Genomic DNA, 16,147 nt, shown 5'->3' with positions numbered 1-16,147 from the left:
TCTTGTTGTTACTGTGAGGTCTCTGTTTAAAGAAGCTGTCCTTTAGGTTTCAAAGATTATTTTCTCGACCTCTGACTGTGTGTCTCTTAGACTATATGATGACCATCATTTGTGCACCTTCAGTTGAGGAGAAAGGGTTGCGTGCTTGACTCTGAGTCTGTACTCTGGGGTGGGGGTGGGGTCCGACGTGTGGCGGGAGCCATCTCAGCTCTGGTATGGCATGAGAATGGAAAGACATTTTGAGAAATGCCCTCTATTTTCATTAAACACAAAGCCAAACAAACAAACAAAAACACCTTTTGAAAGCTCTGCATCCACACAAAAACCTGCACACAGATGTTTGTAGCAGCTTTATTCATTGCTGCTAAAATGTAGAAGCAACCAGGATGTCCTTTAGGGGGTAAATGGAACATAAGCTGTGGTCCCGCCAGAATCATGGAATATTTTTCAGCACTACAAAGGAGTGAGCTTTCAAGCCATGAAAAGACATTGAAGAAGCTTAAATGTTCCTGAGCGTATGTTCATTACCGAGTGAAGGAAGTCAGCCTGAAAAGACTACATCCTGTACGATTCCAACTCTGTGACATTCTAGAAATGGCAAAACTGTGGGGACAGTAAAAAGATCAGTGATTGCCCTGAATTAGGGGGCAGGAGGGATGAACAGGTGGAGCCCATAGGGTTTTTAGAGCCATGAGACTGTTCTGAGTGATACCGCAGTGGTGGGTGACCCCTGAGCTGTGCAATAGCAAAAGCGAACCCCGTGTCACCCCGTGGAAACTCTGGACTTTGGGTGACAGAGACGTGTCAGTGTAGGCTCATCAGTTGTGGTAAACATCGCAATCTCCTGGAGGTGACGGGAAGGCTCTGCAGGTGGGGGCAGAGGGGGTAAGAGAAATCTCGTGCCTTCCTCAAAATCTTGCTGTGAACCTAAAACTGCTCTAAAAAATAAAGTCTCTTAAAAATAAAAAATAGGAGTTCCTATTGTGGCTCAGTGGGTTAAGAACCCAACTAGTATCCATGAGTAGGCAGGTTTAGTCCCTGGCCTTGCTCAGTGGCTTGAGGATCCGGCGTTGCCATGAGCTGTGGTGTAGGTAGGTCGAATCCATCCCTAGCCTGGAACCTCCAAATGCCGCGGGTGTGGCCCTAAAACAAACAAAAGACCCCCCAGAAAAGGAAACAAGGAAGCAAAAACCAAGCCAGAACAAAAACTATTCTGCTTCCAGTGGAGCAAGATCATACGGAGGAGAGGGTCCACTTTGTGCTCAGACCTGTCCCGGACCCTCAAGGTGCGGCTCTGACCTCCGAGCACACTGGCCTCCTCTCGGCTTTGTGAGGAGGCCGAAGTGAGTGGTGGAGGGTGACGACACCAGAGAGTGAAATTGAGCAATATTTTCCAAGTGAGCACTGTTTTCCTGTCATTTTTATGTGTTTTAATTTAGCCAGTGTTAGGAGAACAGCTCAGGGAGAAGAGTTTATTATTTTAAATGAAGCCACCCTCCTGTCTTTCATTTTCTCCTGATTGAGTCACTTGTGTGCCCAGTGTCTGCTGACCGTCAGAACTGTCTTCCCTGCTCACTTGTGTGGTTGCTCCTTGTGTCATGTGGTGCCCGCCCCCGCCCCCCAGCCCAGTGCCCCTCAGCTGAAGAAGGAATCTCAAAGACCTTTTCTTTCCCCGGGCCCTGTTTGGAAATCCTGCTTCCAGTGGCAGCTGGCTGGCAGCACAGTCTCCTTCCTGATTTTAAGAGCGACAGCCTGGTGGCTGGAGGAAGAGTCCTTTCCTCAGGGAACGTTCCCGTCAGAGTTGTTGCAGGTACACAACAGGAGTTAAATTAGAGGAGCAGCCATTCCCACTCTGTCCCCCTTTCTCTCCCCTGCCCTGTGACCCTGCCTTTGCATAAAGTCAGTATCACAAAACTCCAGGTCCTTGTTTCTCTCCCTGCCGTGGGGAAGCACATGCCTGGCAAGGGCCAGAGAAGACCCTGGGTCCCCTCTGGCTCCTGGGCGGGGCTCGAACCCTGTGCCCTCATGAGCTGGCCAGGGCCTGCAGGGGGCACCCCCGCTTCCTCAGCTCCACGCTCACCATTGCTTACCTGTTGACAGCGCCTCAGTGGAACCCTGAGCTCTAGACCCCCCTCCTGGCTCTAGACCCATGTAGTTCCCTTGCCTCTCACATTGTCAGAAGGTGTCCAGTTCAGCAGGCCTGGAACAGGCTGTTGCCTTTCCTGTCGCATCCTCCTCCTGTGGCCACCCTATTGCACTGACCCCAGTGTGCTCTGTGACGCCGCCTCTGTCTGTTGCTGGCACCAGGTTATGCCTTTTTTCCTGTGGCCCCGCTTCCTTTCTGTCACTGCTGCCTGATTCTGTGCCTTGGGTCCCCGTGTCACCCTCCAGGCCATTCCCCTCACTGCAAGGAGACCCACCCTCTCTCCCTCTCCTCAATGACTTTAAACCGAGCATCTGCGTGTAATGTCACAAATGCCCAGGTACTTACCTCCAGGCTCATACTTCTAAAAATGGCTTTTTCATCCTGATCTAATTGTCTAGATGTTGTTTCCCATGTTGGCCTTACTCTCCAAAAGGTCTGAGAGCCCGGCACACTTCATAGCCAGGCTTTTCCATCCTTGAGTAGATTCTCTTCTAATTGCTGCCTGGATTTCAGTATTTTCAAAACTCTATGTCCTTTTGGGGGAGGAGTGTTTTGAGACAAATATTTTGGTCTCCTTTTCTAAATAGCTTATCCACGAGAAACTGCAACCCATCGTAGTTAGCAGCAGTATCTTGAAAAGTATTTACCGCAACACTTGAGTTTCAGCGTTGTTATATAAACACCCCCGATCCTTCTTCACAGATGAGTGAGTCTTGTTTGAATAGAGTCACACTTACACTGGCTGCTCCTTAGTCACTGTCTGTAAATTGTTGAGTCCCAGTCTTGCCAGTTTAAGTTTTTTTGTTTTTTTCTTTTTCTTTTCTTTTCTTTTTTAGGGCTGCACTAGTGGCACATGGAGGTTCCCAAGCTAGGGGTCTAATTGGAGCTGTTGCCGCCTGCCTTCATCACAGCCACAGCAACGCTGGATCCTTCACCCACTGAGCAAGGCCAGGGATCAAACCCACAACCTCACGGCTCCTAGTTGGATTTGTTTCCACTGTGCCGCAACGGGAACTCCTTGCCAGGTTAAATTTTTTTAATGAGTGTGTGCTGTACAGGACTTTGAAATTTGATGTATGTTTTAAATTTTTAGTAATGTTGGAAAACGTATTTAGTGATTAATTTCTGCTTTATTTGTAGCTATTATTTAATGACCCCCCCCCAAAAAAAAAGCTCACAGAAAACAAAAAGAGTAGAGGGAAGGAGCTGTGCCTCGATGGCTTTTCCAGAGAGTCTGTCAGGGTGTGTCCATCATTCCGGTTTCACTCTGTTAGTTTCGGGCTCCTCATTGCCTTCGAACCAGGAGCCATGGTTTCCGCTGCACTGAGGGAGGTGCATTTGCCTTCCTTTTACAGGGAGGACCTGGGTGCTGGACATGGCAGGAGAAATGTGTGTGGCCTGTTAAATTGATAGAGTGTATTTACTTATGAAAACATGAAAATCCAAGCCTGGAAGGGTCAGTGTCCAGGGCAGACTCTTCTGAAGCGCTGCTGTATGGACATACTTGAGAGAGCTGAACCGTTGACCCTGCAGTATTCATTGAGTGCTGCTGCATGCCACACCACATGCTGTGCCAAGGAGTGGGGACAAGGGCTGGGCAGGGCAGGAAAGTATCTGCCCTGATGGGCACAGTGAACAAACTAATAAAGTATGTTCAGAGCGTGATGACTGTTGTGAGATACCTGAGCAGTAGAAAACCCGAGACAGGGTGGTTAGGGAGGGCCTCTGGGAGGAGGTGACGTTTGAGAGTATAAGGCAGCTGTGGTGCAGAAACCTGGCAATCTGGAAGACTGAGCATCTGTGGGTCTGTGACTCTGGAAGAGCGTTGTCCAGTCTTGGAAGTGAAGGGGCTAAGATGAGGTGAGGCCCCTGGCTGTTTCCAGGTGTGCGGGGCAGGCACCCTCCTGGTGTCCTGGTCTCTGCAGCTGGCACAGGCTGTGAATGCAGCCTTGTGCTTGGGCCTGAGGTGCTGCCTCCTCACCTCCAGACTTGCTGTTATCTTCTGTGCCTTTGAATCTGCATGGTCTTCATGGCCATTAAAAGGAGAAGTATTAGTTGGCAGAATGCACTGTTATTTTCTGTACCCAAATATATGGCAAAAGGCATGACTTACTCAATGATAGTAATCTTTGAAATGAGATGTAAGAATCTGTAGTCTGTGATATGCGCCTGAAAACAGCAAACTGTTCAGTGTGTGGGTATCTTCTTAACAGCTCACCTCTGACCTCTCAGCAGTACGCAGAAGTAAGATGCCCCAGATGCCAGCGTTTACGGTGGTCCCCATGAAGCAGCCCTAGCTCAGGCCCCCCAGTTAAGCTCTGTAGACATGAACCATCATGGATCATCTTTCTCTTCCATTGTCGGGGATTTATGTGTCAAGGACACGGTTGTGTTTTCTATCAAAACAAACAACTAAGACTTATGAGGAAACCAAGGTCTATTTAAACTTTACCAATACGCATTTCAGGTTGTAGAGGAAGTCCTTAATGCTGGAAATCTTGTTATGACTGTGTTTTGCTTTCCTGGAAGGCTGACAGTGGTGATTTATTAGTGTCGATTTAGATTTCTTTTTGCTCAAAGCAGGGATTTGAAAAGCTTTAGCTATGAAATGTAGATCCAGATATACCTTGGTTTCCATGGAACTCCACAGGTGTAAGTTTTTGGGTTTGCCGCACACCAGTGACTGTTATTAAACATCTGCTGTGATGTAAGTGCTGGGCACGAGGTGGCCCTCCCGGCCCAGTGGGTCTAGTAGCAGTTTTGTGGCTCAGAGAGAAAATCCAGAAGACAGGATGGCACCAACCAGTCTCCGAAAGGCAGCTTACGTTTCTGTCAGCAGGTCAGCAGATGGCTTTGCCTGTTAGAGAGCTCTGGAATAGCTTTATCACCTCACCTCCTGAACTCGAGGAGATGTGTACTCTTTTTGAAAATGCTAATTGTTTTACAAGTTGAAAGCAAAACCTTTGGAAGACTCAAAATTTTCCCTGAAGTCATTTTACTGAGAGCATTGACCCTTGTTTTAGGAATTATTCTTATCAGTGATTCAAACTTGAGAATAAGTGATGGAGGTGGGGAGAGCATCAAATCATAGAGTGTAAGTGTTGCAGAAACAGCGGCGGCCCATCGCTATCTGACTGCTCCCGTCGCATTGTGCGCAGGTGGCCCAGCCCCCGTCCTGTGCCAGTTTACACAGTTTAGCCCCCGAGGAGCTGTTTTATAAGCTGTGTGATGGGAGAGCTGATGTGACGGTGTTAGCCGGGGAGCCTGAGGGAATTTTAAGTGGTTTAATTAGGGGCGGCTAACTGGGATTTTGAAGATGTCACTGTGGCTGCCATGTAGAGAAGAAGGTTGGGAAGAGGCCGGAGGGGGCAGAGGGACAGTGAGTGCAGATGGGACCGCTGGGACATGCTTCCCGCACGTAGGAAGGTTTTGCTGGTACTGAGGTGTTATGTTCTATTGCCTTCAGCTGGAAAACATGGCTGATTAGAAACCACACTACGCAGATGGACAGAAGCAACTGAAAAGCCTGGTTTGTCTCTTCCATCTGTCTTTAGGAAGTTGACTTTTGAAACATCTAAACAAATTATTTTAATCTTTTTAGAGCATGCCTTTGGTGCTGAGTCATGAAATCTCGTGGACAATGAAAGTGACATTTGGTAAAGGGATTTAACATTAGCAGATATAGGCATATTGCAGTGTTTTGTTTATAAAACCTTGATAACATTTTATATGGCATGAAATACTGAACATGTCTTAGGGATACTGAGAATCTTTTGGTTGCACCAAAATTGCAGCAGACTATATCAGTATATTTTTAATTAATATGGCTTTATATTTGGCATTTGGTAAACATTTTTTCACAAATGTAGTGTTTATTAGATGTTTTCAATGTGATAGTTTTATTGGCATAATGTTGAAATTAGGTTTGAATTGATTGATGAATTACTTTTAGTTGACAAAATAAAGAGACAGGATACTTGGGAGTTCCCGTCGTGGCGCAGTGGTTAACGAATCCGACTAGGAACCATGAGGTTGCGGGTTCGGTCCCTGCCCTTGCTCAGTGGGTTAACGATCTGGCGGTGCCGTGAGCTGTGGTGTAGGTTGCAGACGCGGCTCGGATCCCGCGTTGCTGTGGCTCTGGCATAGGCTGGTGGCTACAGCTCCGATTTGACCCCTAGCCTGGGAACCTCCATATGCCGCGGCAGCGGCCCAAAGAAATAGCAAAAAGACAAAAAATAAATAAATAAATAAATAAAAGAGACAGGATACCGTATGTAAAACTAAAGGCTATCCTTCAGGTTTTTTTTTTTTTTTTTTGTCTTAAGAATATTCTCTTTTGTGAATTATCAAATGACTTACTAGTAGAATACAAGAACTATGTATTTGATATACTTAAGTCCAGAAAAAAATCTTTTATTTTTTGGTATTTAGATTACTTCAAGCTATCTAATTACTTTGAGTATTTTTATTTTTGGGGGGTTAAATTTCTTATAAGAGGGCTTTCTCAAGAAAGGAAAGACGTATACATCAACATACAATTAATATTATTGTAATAAAGTACATCTGAGGCTCACACTTCCATGTTACTGCCAACCTGACACACAGTATTTAGGAATAAGGCTCTGATGCTTACATTTTATTTCCTAGATCAATCGAGGGTCATATTTCTTTATTAAATACTTAGAGTTGCCTTGGTATGTTTATAAGAGATTCTTGGTTTCTCGTAGTAATGTTGTCAAAGCAGAGGGGATGCATGTGTGTGTGTGCGCGTGTGTGTACACGTCTGCATGGAACCAATTTCACAGTGACTTCGCTCTAAATAAAATTCTCCCCACTTTCTTCATCATTCCTGGATTCAGTGCTACAGGTGGGTTGCTGTATGTAAATTCTGAAGATTTTCCATTTTTATTTGCAGAGATATTTTTGTGACTAGGGGCTTTTTCGTGAATGAGAGTAATACTTCACTTCTTATTCTTTGTTTTGCTTCCTTTTTCTTTATTTTAAACTCAGCACCCCACTCTGCAAACCTCAGGGCCATCTAGTTGGCTTTAACCACAGAGTGAATCCACTTTCTGCATAAAAAAAGAACCTTGCCCTTACCTTCAGGCAGCCCCTCTCCCACTCTTGTGTCCGCATTTAGCTTGCGGTTGTCGGCGATGTCCAGCAGCGGTTCTTACTCACCCTCTTCTCTGCTTCCAGTTGACAGCCAGGTCCTTGCCTGCCGTGCAGTCGGACGAGAGACTCCAGCCTCTGCTCAACCACCTCAGGTAAGAGCTCACGACCCCTGCACTAAGGTGGAGCCTGACACTCCTGCGACTCAGAACTGTACACACTGGGGCTTTTGTTCTGTTTATGCTTTAATTATGTGATTAACCAGTTGAGGTTGTTAGTACAGCACGCTTGTCACCCTTGACTTTGGGGCTATGGGAAGCTCTTCTAATGCCATGAAAGGGTACAGAGCTTGTTCAGTTTCAGTTAAAGTGAGGCGTGATGACTGCAGCAAGATCTCAAGGAGTGTGTGAGGCGGAGGCAGACTTGGGGAACACATGTTTTGTTGCAGTGTAGTTGAAATGAGTTGTATTTGTTTTCTAAATACAAAAATAGCACATCCTCATTATTTAAGAATAATGAGGAAAAAACCATGGGAAAGAAAGAGGAAGAACCTGTTATCACTACTCAGAAATAATGTTTCTTTGTACTGTTTTAAAACAGCTTTAAATAAAAGATATAATTAATATATATTTTATAATGAATGTATTACAATCAGTATAACATTATAACATATAATCAAATGTATTATTAATATAATTAATAATATATTAATATGCAGTATTAAATAATACATAAAATATAGTTTATAATTAGAATATAATTAATAAAATATAGTAGTTCCTGTCGTGGCGCAATGGAAACGAATCCGAGTAGGAACCATGAGGTTGCAGGTTTGATCCCTGGCCTTGCTCAGTGGGTTAAGGATCTGGCGTTGCCATGAGCTGTGGTGCAGTTGTAGACGTGGTTTGAATCCCGCATTGCTGTGGCTGTGGTGTAGGTTGGCAGTTGTAGCTTCGATTTGATCCCAGCCTAGGAACCTCCATATGCCGTGGGTACAGCCCTTAAAAAATATATATATATATGTATAATATTTATATTATATTAATATATAATATATAATTAATAAAACACAATTTATAAGGAATTATAATTATATCCCTTAGAAATCATATTAATAATTATATCAATAATATAGTAATAATATATTATATTAATAACATAATTTATAATTAATATGATGTATAATTTCAACTTTTTAAAAAGTTGAAATTCTATTTTTATGTAACTTGCATTTTTTTTTTTCATTTAAAAATTAACGGAGTTCCATTGTGGCTCGGCAGTAATGAACCCTACTAGTATCTATGAGGACTTGGGTTCAAACATCTTGGGCCTCACTCAGTAGGCTGAGTATCTGGCATTGCTGTGAGCTATGGTGTAAGTTGCAGAGGCAGCTTAGATCCCACCTTGCTGTGGCTGTGATGTAGGTCTGTAGCTGTAGCTCTGATTTGACCCCTAACCTGGGAACTTCATAATGCTGCAGGTGTGGCCCCTTAAAATAAATAAATAAACAGATAAATAAAATAAACACTGTAAAACTCTTTTCCTGTTATTAAAACTGCTCCAAAAACATGATTTTTTGTGACTACCTGTTATTTTCTTGTTTGGCTGTCTTGTGGTATATTTGTATTTCTTGGGTGGGAGGCATTTCCAATTCTTTTCACTAGGATAAGAAATGCCGTATGTTAATTTTTACCTGTGTTTTTGACCATTTCCTTAGCATAAGTTTTCAGAAATGGAATTACATTGTCAAGGCATTCAAACCATTTTAAAGATTTAAGTATAAATATTCTTAAATTTCTTTTTCAAAAACCTTATTCTACTTATACTTAGCTATTGTACAAGATGCCCCATGTTGCTGTACCCTGAACAAGGTGGGGCAGCCAAAATAGTTGCTAATGTAATATGTTTATCATAGAGATACTCTTGGTATCATGTACATTTTGCATTGATTATTATTAAGAATAATTTTGAAACATTTTGTTTTCCATTTTTATTTTGGGGTGGGATTAACTAGCTGTATCTTTGCCCCATTATTGATAGCATCCTTGATTTTATTTGATCTTATCTACTTTAGATATAAAGGATAGTAACTTTGTATTATTTGTTACTTTTTTTGAGAGTTTTTGATTATGTTGCATTATCCTTGATACCTACATTTTGAAGTTTTACATAGCACCTTTCAGGGTTCTTCATTTGCCTCCTCCCCTCCCTGCTCCTGCTTTTCCTCTTGCCCTGCCCTGCCCTCCAAGTGTGGAGTGGCGTCTAGACTGAGTGGCATAAGCCTTACACAGAGTTGTTAGATTTCTGAGAGCTCTGTGCTAGTGTGTCCTGTTGGAGTCACCCCCCACCCCCACCCCTGCAGCCTGTCCCAATGTGAGAATCTCTCTTATTCCAAGTGGCCCCTTGTCTATGCCCAGTTTGCCCTCCCTGAAATTTTTCACGTTATTGCTGGAGCGATTCTATTATTCCCTGGTTTAAAACCACCTGTGTGTTGAGGGTTTCACTCGGGATGAAGTGAACACTCCCCACCTTCCAGAAGGAGCCTGGCCTGCCTTACTGTCAGTGTGGCCGCATGGTCTCCATCCAGCCTGCGCATGCAGCTTCTCCAGTGCAGCACATCCCGGCAGGTGTCTTCCTCCCGCTGGACCGCTCTTCTCCTTCCCTCTCCGCTACCTCCTCCACTGCTACAGCTCCACTGCTTCCTCTGCTACTTACCCCACTGCTGCAGCTCCACGGCTTCCTCCGTTGCTCCTTCCGCTGCTGCAGCTCCACTGACTCTCCCTCTGCCGCCCATCTCAATATTTTTTTTTTGCACATGTCCCCCTAACAAACACCTACCCTGGTGGCTCCAGCATGTTACAGAATCTCTGACACTGTTTCCATGTCCGTCTCCACTGTGGTACAAGTTGGTCGAGAGCTGCACAGTGACACCCAGGGTAGATCGTCATTATATGTCTTGTGGAATGAATGAATGCTGTGATACCAATGATATTTTGTTGTTTTTTTGCATGAAGTTTTTATAATTTGTAAATCGTATTGTTAAATGTCTTTCCCCTATAAAACCCCTGATTCAGAAGATGTGGAACCAAAGGGCTGGATCTCACCTTAGTTAATGCTCAATTATGTGTGGTAATGATGGATTTTCCATCCTCCACCTGACTGTGGTAATTGCCAAGTGGAATTTAGATTAACTACTGAGACATAGTCTTGAGTCCTTGAAACTTGCGCAAACTGTACTTTCATTTAAGGCTTTCATTCTCTGTGGAGTTCACTCATGGCTGGTTGCTAGGCAACCAGGGCTAGATGCTGCATGTGATATGCACCAACTGATGTTGCTTTTTTTTATTACTAGTAAACCAAATGGTTTTTCGTTTTATTACCATGTCAGAGACATCTATGTGTCGGGTGGCAGCTGCCGGGTCTGGGTTGACAGTTTCTGTTACGCGAAGTAACCTTGTGAAAGCCTTTCAAGCATATTGAATTGTCTCTTTTGACTGTCTAAATGTAACTTTTTTCTTTCTTTATTTCTTTTTCTTTTTCTTTCTTTCTTTTTGCTTAGGGCTGCACCTGCGGCATATGAAAATTCCCAGGCTAGGGGTCCAATCAGAGCTATAGCTGCTGGCTTATACAGCCATGTACAGCTGCAGTAGTGCAGGATTCAAGCCTCATCTGCGACCTATACCACAGCTCACTGCATTACCAGATCCTGGCCAGGGATTGAACCCAAATCCTCATGGATCCTAGTTAGGTTTGTTAACCACTGAGCTACAATGGGAACTCCCTAACATTTTCCTTTTACCTGCTTTTGTTTAGGTCAAAATAGGAAAGAATACTGTTTGGTTTGAAAAATTCTAATGATAATCTTGTTAGGAAAAAAATAATTGTCATTGATTTTTATGAAGTGTATAGTTTAAATGTAACTGAGAGGGAATGGACATTAAGAGGCTGAAAACTGAAATCATTATTAGGTCTAATTTTGTTTAGTGCCTCTAATGATCGAGAGGAATGATGAATAGTATTTTAATTAAATTTGTCAATAAAATTAATTTGGGAAATGATAACAATACCTGTAAAAATTGAAGTAGCAATAGAAATTCTCAAGTCATTTTATAGGACTTAGACATTCAAAGACAATTAGTATAATACTTTGCAAACCTAATAATTTAGGATATTGCTTAACAGTATATATAGCAAAGAAATAAGACACAGTTTCTCTTCTCCAGGAATTTGTAGTTTTGATTTCATTTGAGAGACAGACACTTAAACACATTACAACATTTGTAAGCCTTTTGAATGGAATTAAACACAAAATACATAACTGATCTATGCTCCTCACTGATTTCCTCACGTAATGGGGCCATGACTGACTTGTTCTGGATTCCGTACTCCTTGGCTCTGTCGTGGCCCACAGTGGTACTCAGATTGGACTGATCTTTAACCTCATGCGGGGGATGATGTAGTCCTGAACCATGAAGCGGAATAGGTGGTGAGTAAGGCTGCTGGGATTCCAGACTGCAGTCAAGAGTGAGGCTTATACCAGAGAGAGACATTTGCTCATCGCTGCTCTCTGGGTGGTAGCTAAAATCAGAGGAATGGTTGAGATCATTCAGGGAGAGAATGTAGAGGGGTAGGAAGAGGGGAAATGGCCCTGAATGGAACCCATAGAACATCAGTGTTGAAGTGACCTGTGGTGGGCGTAATGGAGGTGCATTACAAGAGAAGCCACTGAAAATATCAGGAAGGAATCTTGGATGACATGGGCGCACAACAGGGGGTGTGGCATTAAAGATGCCGAGGGAGAGATTTCAGGAAGGACGGCGCACACTGTAAATGCTGGGGGTGTCAGGGTAGAACCCCCCTTTTGTCATTGGATCAGAGCCCCTGCAGGGTGGCGGGGGTCCCGGGAGTGGAGGCTGCTCTCAGCCGAGCTGGGGAGGAAAGGGGACTGTGCCTGTGAGTGGCATGGTTAAAACAGTGCTTTATTTTTCCCTTGAGGCTGGAAAGAGGAGCATATTTATATGTTAGGGAGAAATGAGGTTTATGGGAATAAGCGGAAATAATTGAAAGAGCAGGTATTTAGAAGAGGTAGGAGGAGATGGGACCAAGAAATCAGACTAGCTAATTTACAAAGCACCTTCCAACCTGCCTCTTTAGTTCATACTCAGAGCATCCCAGTGAGGGCGGTAGATGGTCATTTATCACTGTCCCTGTTTTAAAGTTGAGTGATAGAACCTCAGAAGTTCAGGTTAAATTCCAGAACACCTACCGTCCTCAAGTCAGTTGTCATTAGCTCTGTAGTCCAGTGAGTCCACATCTCAAGGTGGCCTCGCTGACATCCCCCCCACCTCACTGTGTTTTCTAGCCTGAGTTATACAGTGAGCTGATTTTCACATTTGGAGATGCACCAGAGGTCTGGGGATATGTTCCTGCGAATATAGAAGTTTACTGTGAATAAGTATCTTTGCTGCCCTAATGCTGGTACCTATGGGATAAAAAAGTATAAACTACCAAGGGTGTTTATTAAAGACCATTATTTCTTTATCACTTGCAAATGTCAGACGTGAATAGGTGACACCAGAGAGGAAATTTGCAGCATACAGTTTTCTACATGTGATGACTTCAGTTGTGTGGATATGATTTTTTCCTTAAAGATAATGCCTTTCCCCACAGTATGTGTGTGTCTTCCTTCTTCACCTCTCCACCCGCAGATAGGAAGTGAGTACTGTTCTCATTTAATACTTTGCTTTTAATTAAAGGATAATTTCAAAAACGTGTATTTGTTACACTATTTTTCCTAATTTTGTTAGCCTGTTTCATCCCAACAATAAAATATAAATCAAATAAAGGAAAACTACAAAGAGAAGTATTACCTATAGTACGTACTTGAACTCTATCACATGGATTAACTTGTAATGTGTCGTGAATTTCTAAGCAGATTATTTTTGTTGTTACAGTAGAGTTGACTTACAATGTTGTACCAGTTTCTGTTGCACAGCAAAGTGATCCAGTCAAACATCCATATACATTCCCTTTCTCATACTCTCTTCCGTCATGTTTTATCCCAAGAGACTGGATATAGTTCCCTGCGCTGTATACTAGGACCTCATTTCTTCTCCATTCTAAATGCAATAATTTATGTTGACCTTTATTTGAAAATCTTTTAAAATAGTGGCAGAATCTTCCTTCATCTGGTATTACTACTAACAGTTATTGTGTACAATTTTTTCCTAACATAACACATTTGGTTGATATGTACCTGTTTCTGTTTATTCCTCTAGAAAACACGCTAACAACAGGTTTTATGTCAGAAAGGCAGTCTCTTGTCAGAAAGCTCGTATCCCTGGTGGTGCAGTATGCAGTGTTTTCTTTCGGGATTAATTCTCACTTTTAAATCAGAAAATTGTTGGGCATTTGTGTCTCGGAAAAGGCTGGGTAGGTCGGACGTCCCCCAGGGGAGGGCCGGAGCAGAGCCTCGGGAACCTGGCCCTCAGGCTTCTTTCCCCTGTTTGACAGCTGTTTTCAGGCTCAGGCCCTACCTTTCACTGTATTTATTTCCTTTCTGCATGCAGCAACCTAAGCCTTTCGCTCTGTGATTATTGTGAAGATGTTCCAGGTGCCTTGTGCGTTATTAATAAATTAGAAAGAATGTGTTCTTTTGCATTATTTACTGTCTTTAAGGTATTTTTTCCACATCTGTACTGAAAATGCCTTTTTAGAGATGGACTTGTTAAGAGTCAGCATTTTATTAAAATCTGCCCAAAGTGTCAAGGGCACTATAATGGAGACTGATTATGTGCAGAGGGGTGAGGGGATGTGGTCCCTTAGCTCAGGAAGCTTATGCACTAATGGCAAGGAGGCCAGTTTGTTTTATTTATTGTTAATTTAAGGCATGTTAGGCTACTTGGTGTCGGACGTGGTGTTAGGTTTTAGGGATGTGTGTTTATTTCTGCTCTTAGAGGCCTCAGTGTTGAATGGAAAGGAGGATCTTCACTAAAGTGATTCCTAAATCACGGAGGCTGTTAGCATAGGAGAGGCATGTGATTCCTTGGGGCACAGGGCCCTGCATGGCACAGTTCCTGCAGCTCACCCCCAACTGGAAATGTCACCTTGCCACACTCGATCAGAGAAACGATTGGAAATGCCACCTTTCTGTTATACTTCTGACTTCAAAGTTTCCTAGAGATTGATGAATTATGAGTGCTGTCAGTCTTCCTGGAAAGCAGAGTTTATGCTTGTCTGTTTTTAAGGTAATTTTATTGTCTGTGGTTAAGTTCCGGTTCTTTACTCACTGGGTTTCTTAAAACCTTGATTGTCCTCTAGTTAAGTAATAAAGAAAATCCATCATTTTGGGCATTGCCTTGGGCATAAAGTGCTAACAGCACAAGATGATGGTGCCATGGGAGGGAGTGCTGTGGTTGTGCCTGTGATGTGTTTGGAGCTGCACAGGATGGACATGCACAGTGTGGACAGTGGTGTGGATGGTGCATGGGGTGGACATTGCACAGTGTGGAAAGTGGTGTGGACATTGCACAGTGTGGGCAGTGCAGTGTGGACACTGCACAGTGTGGACAGTGCACAGGGTGGACACTACACAGTGTGGGCAGTGGTGTGGACCGTGCACAGTATAGACAATGCACAGTGTGGACAGTGGTGTGGACAGTGCACAGTGTGGACACTGGTGCACAGTGGTGTGCAGTGCTGTGCAGAGGGTGTCCTGTGAGGCTAGAAGTGCTCAGTGCCTGTGCTGTTCACCCCAGGAGCCAGAAGCTACTTAGGTCTGTTGAATGCTTGAAATATGGCTCGTGTGATTGAAGAACTTGGGTTTTAATTTTATTCTAATTAATTGAAATTCAAATTTAAGAAGCCGGGTGCAGCCAGTGGTTACTGGATTGGATGGCACGATTCTGTGTTTTATTTGAAATACGTTTAGATAACCATGTTTTTTAAAATATAACAGCAGTTTTAAGATGAGTGGATTTGGAGTTCCAAGTCTGAGGTGCCCGTGGCCGTTGTTCTGAGGTCTTGTGGCCGCTGAGGGTCAGGAGGCCCCAAGCCACTTCCTGGTGTGGTTGTGGCTGCCTTGCCCTTGAGCCGCCTCCTGTGCAGGTGCTTCAGGAGGCCCTGTGGAAGGGGGTCCTGCCAGCAGCAAGTGGGGGGGTCCTGTCCGGGGTCTTCCTGAGCCCTCTGAGGCCATGTGTGGCCGGTGGTCATCTTGTGAGTCTAAAGGTTTAGTCGACCTAAGAAGGCCCCCTGGCAACCAGACACAGTTCACCTTTATCCATTCAGAGTGAAAACAAGACAAAATTTACCAGATCCCTCCCATGTGCAGCCCCTCAGTCGTTTGTCATGACCATTTAGAGGGAGGGTGGTTCCAGAAAGATACTGTAGAGTGAATACAAGGCCCATTTTAATCGCCCCTTGGGGGGTGGCAGGCACACTGTCCGCAGACGCCACCGGACCTTAGTCATGTGATGGAAGTGTCTCCTCAGTGCATGTAGGGCCGCTGCCGACGCCCAGCTTCCAGTCCCCCCGGGGCTCTGTGTTCCCTTCACACTGGCTGGAATGATGGTGTGAATGTGTTGGTCCGTGTTCTGGTGTTTGCAGTGTTCGCTGTGTGAGAGCAAGGGCTGGTCCCCTTGTTAGCCACCCCGTGTCCACTGCTGTGGTGACAGCCGGACCTCAGGAACCAGTGAGAGAAAACACTTAGGTTTTAAAATTTTACCTCTCAGAGTTCCCATCCTGGCTCAGCAGAAATGAATCTGACTGGGAGCCATGAGGTTGCAGGTTTGATCCCTGGCCTCGCTCAGTGGGTTTAGGATCTGGTGTTGCTGTCAGCTGTGGTGTAGGTCTCAGATGCAGCTCAGGTCTTGCATTGCTGTGGCTGTGGTG

General features: G+C 44.1%; 1 protein-coding gene across 3 annotated transcripts in view; it reads left to right on the top strand.

Moving 5' to 3' along the window:
- PRIM2 (primase (DNA) subunit 2) overlaps nt 1–16,147 on the top strand; it is a 292,008-nt gene that overhangs the window by 156,397 nt on the left and 119,464 nt on the right. For all 3 annotated transcript variants that reach the window (XM_021098097.1, XM_021098098.1, NM_001244164.1), the window contains 1 exon segment: nt 7,346–7,413. In XM_021098097.1, the coding sequence (XP_020953756.1) occupies nt 7,346–7,413 (68 nt within the window).

Source organism: Sus scrofa, chromosome 7 (genome assembly GCF_000003025.6).
Source record: "Sus scrofa isolate TJ Tabasco breed Duroc chromosome 7, Sscrofa11.1, whole genome shotgun sequence".
NCBI classification, from domain to species: Eukaryota; Metazoa; Chordata; class Mammalia; order Artiodactyla; family Suidae; genus Sus; species Sus scrofa.
This window is presented reverse-complemented; position numbering and strand designations above follow the sequence as displayed.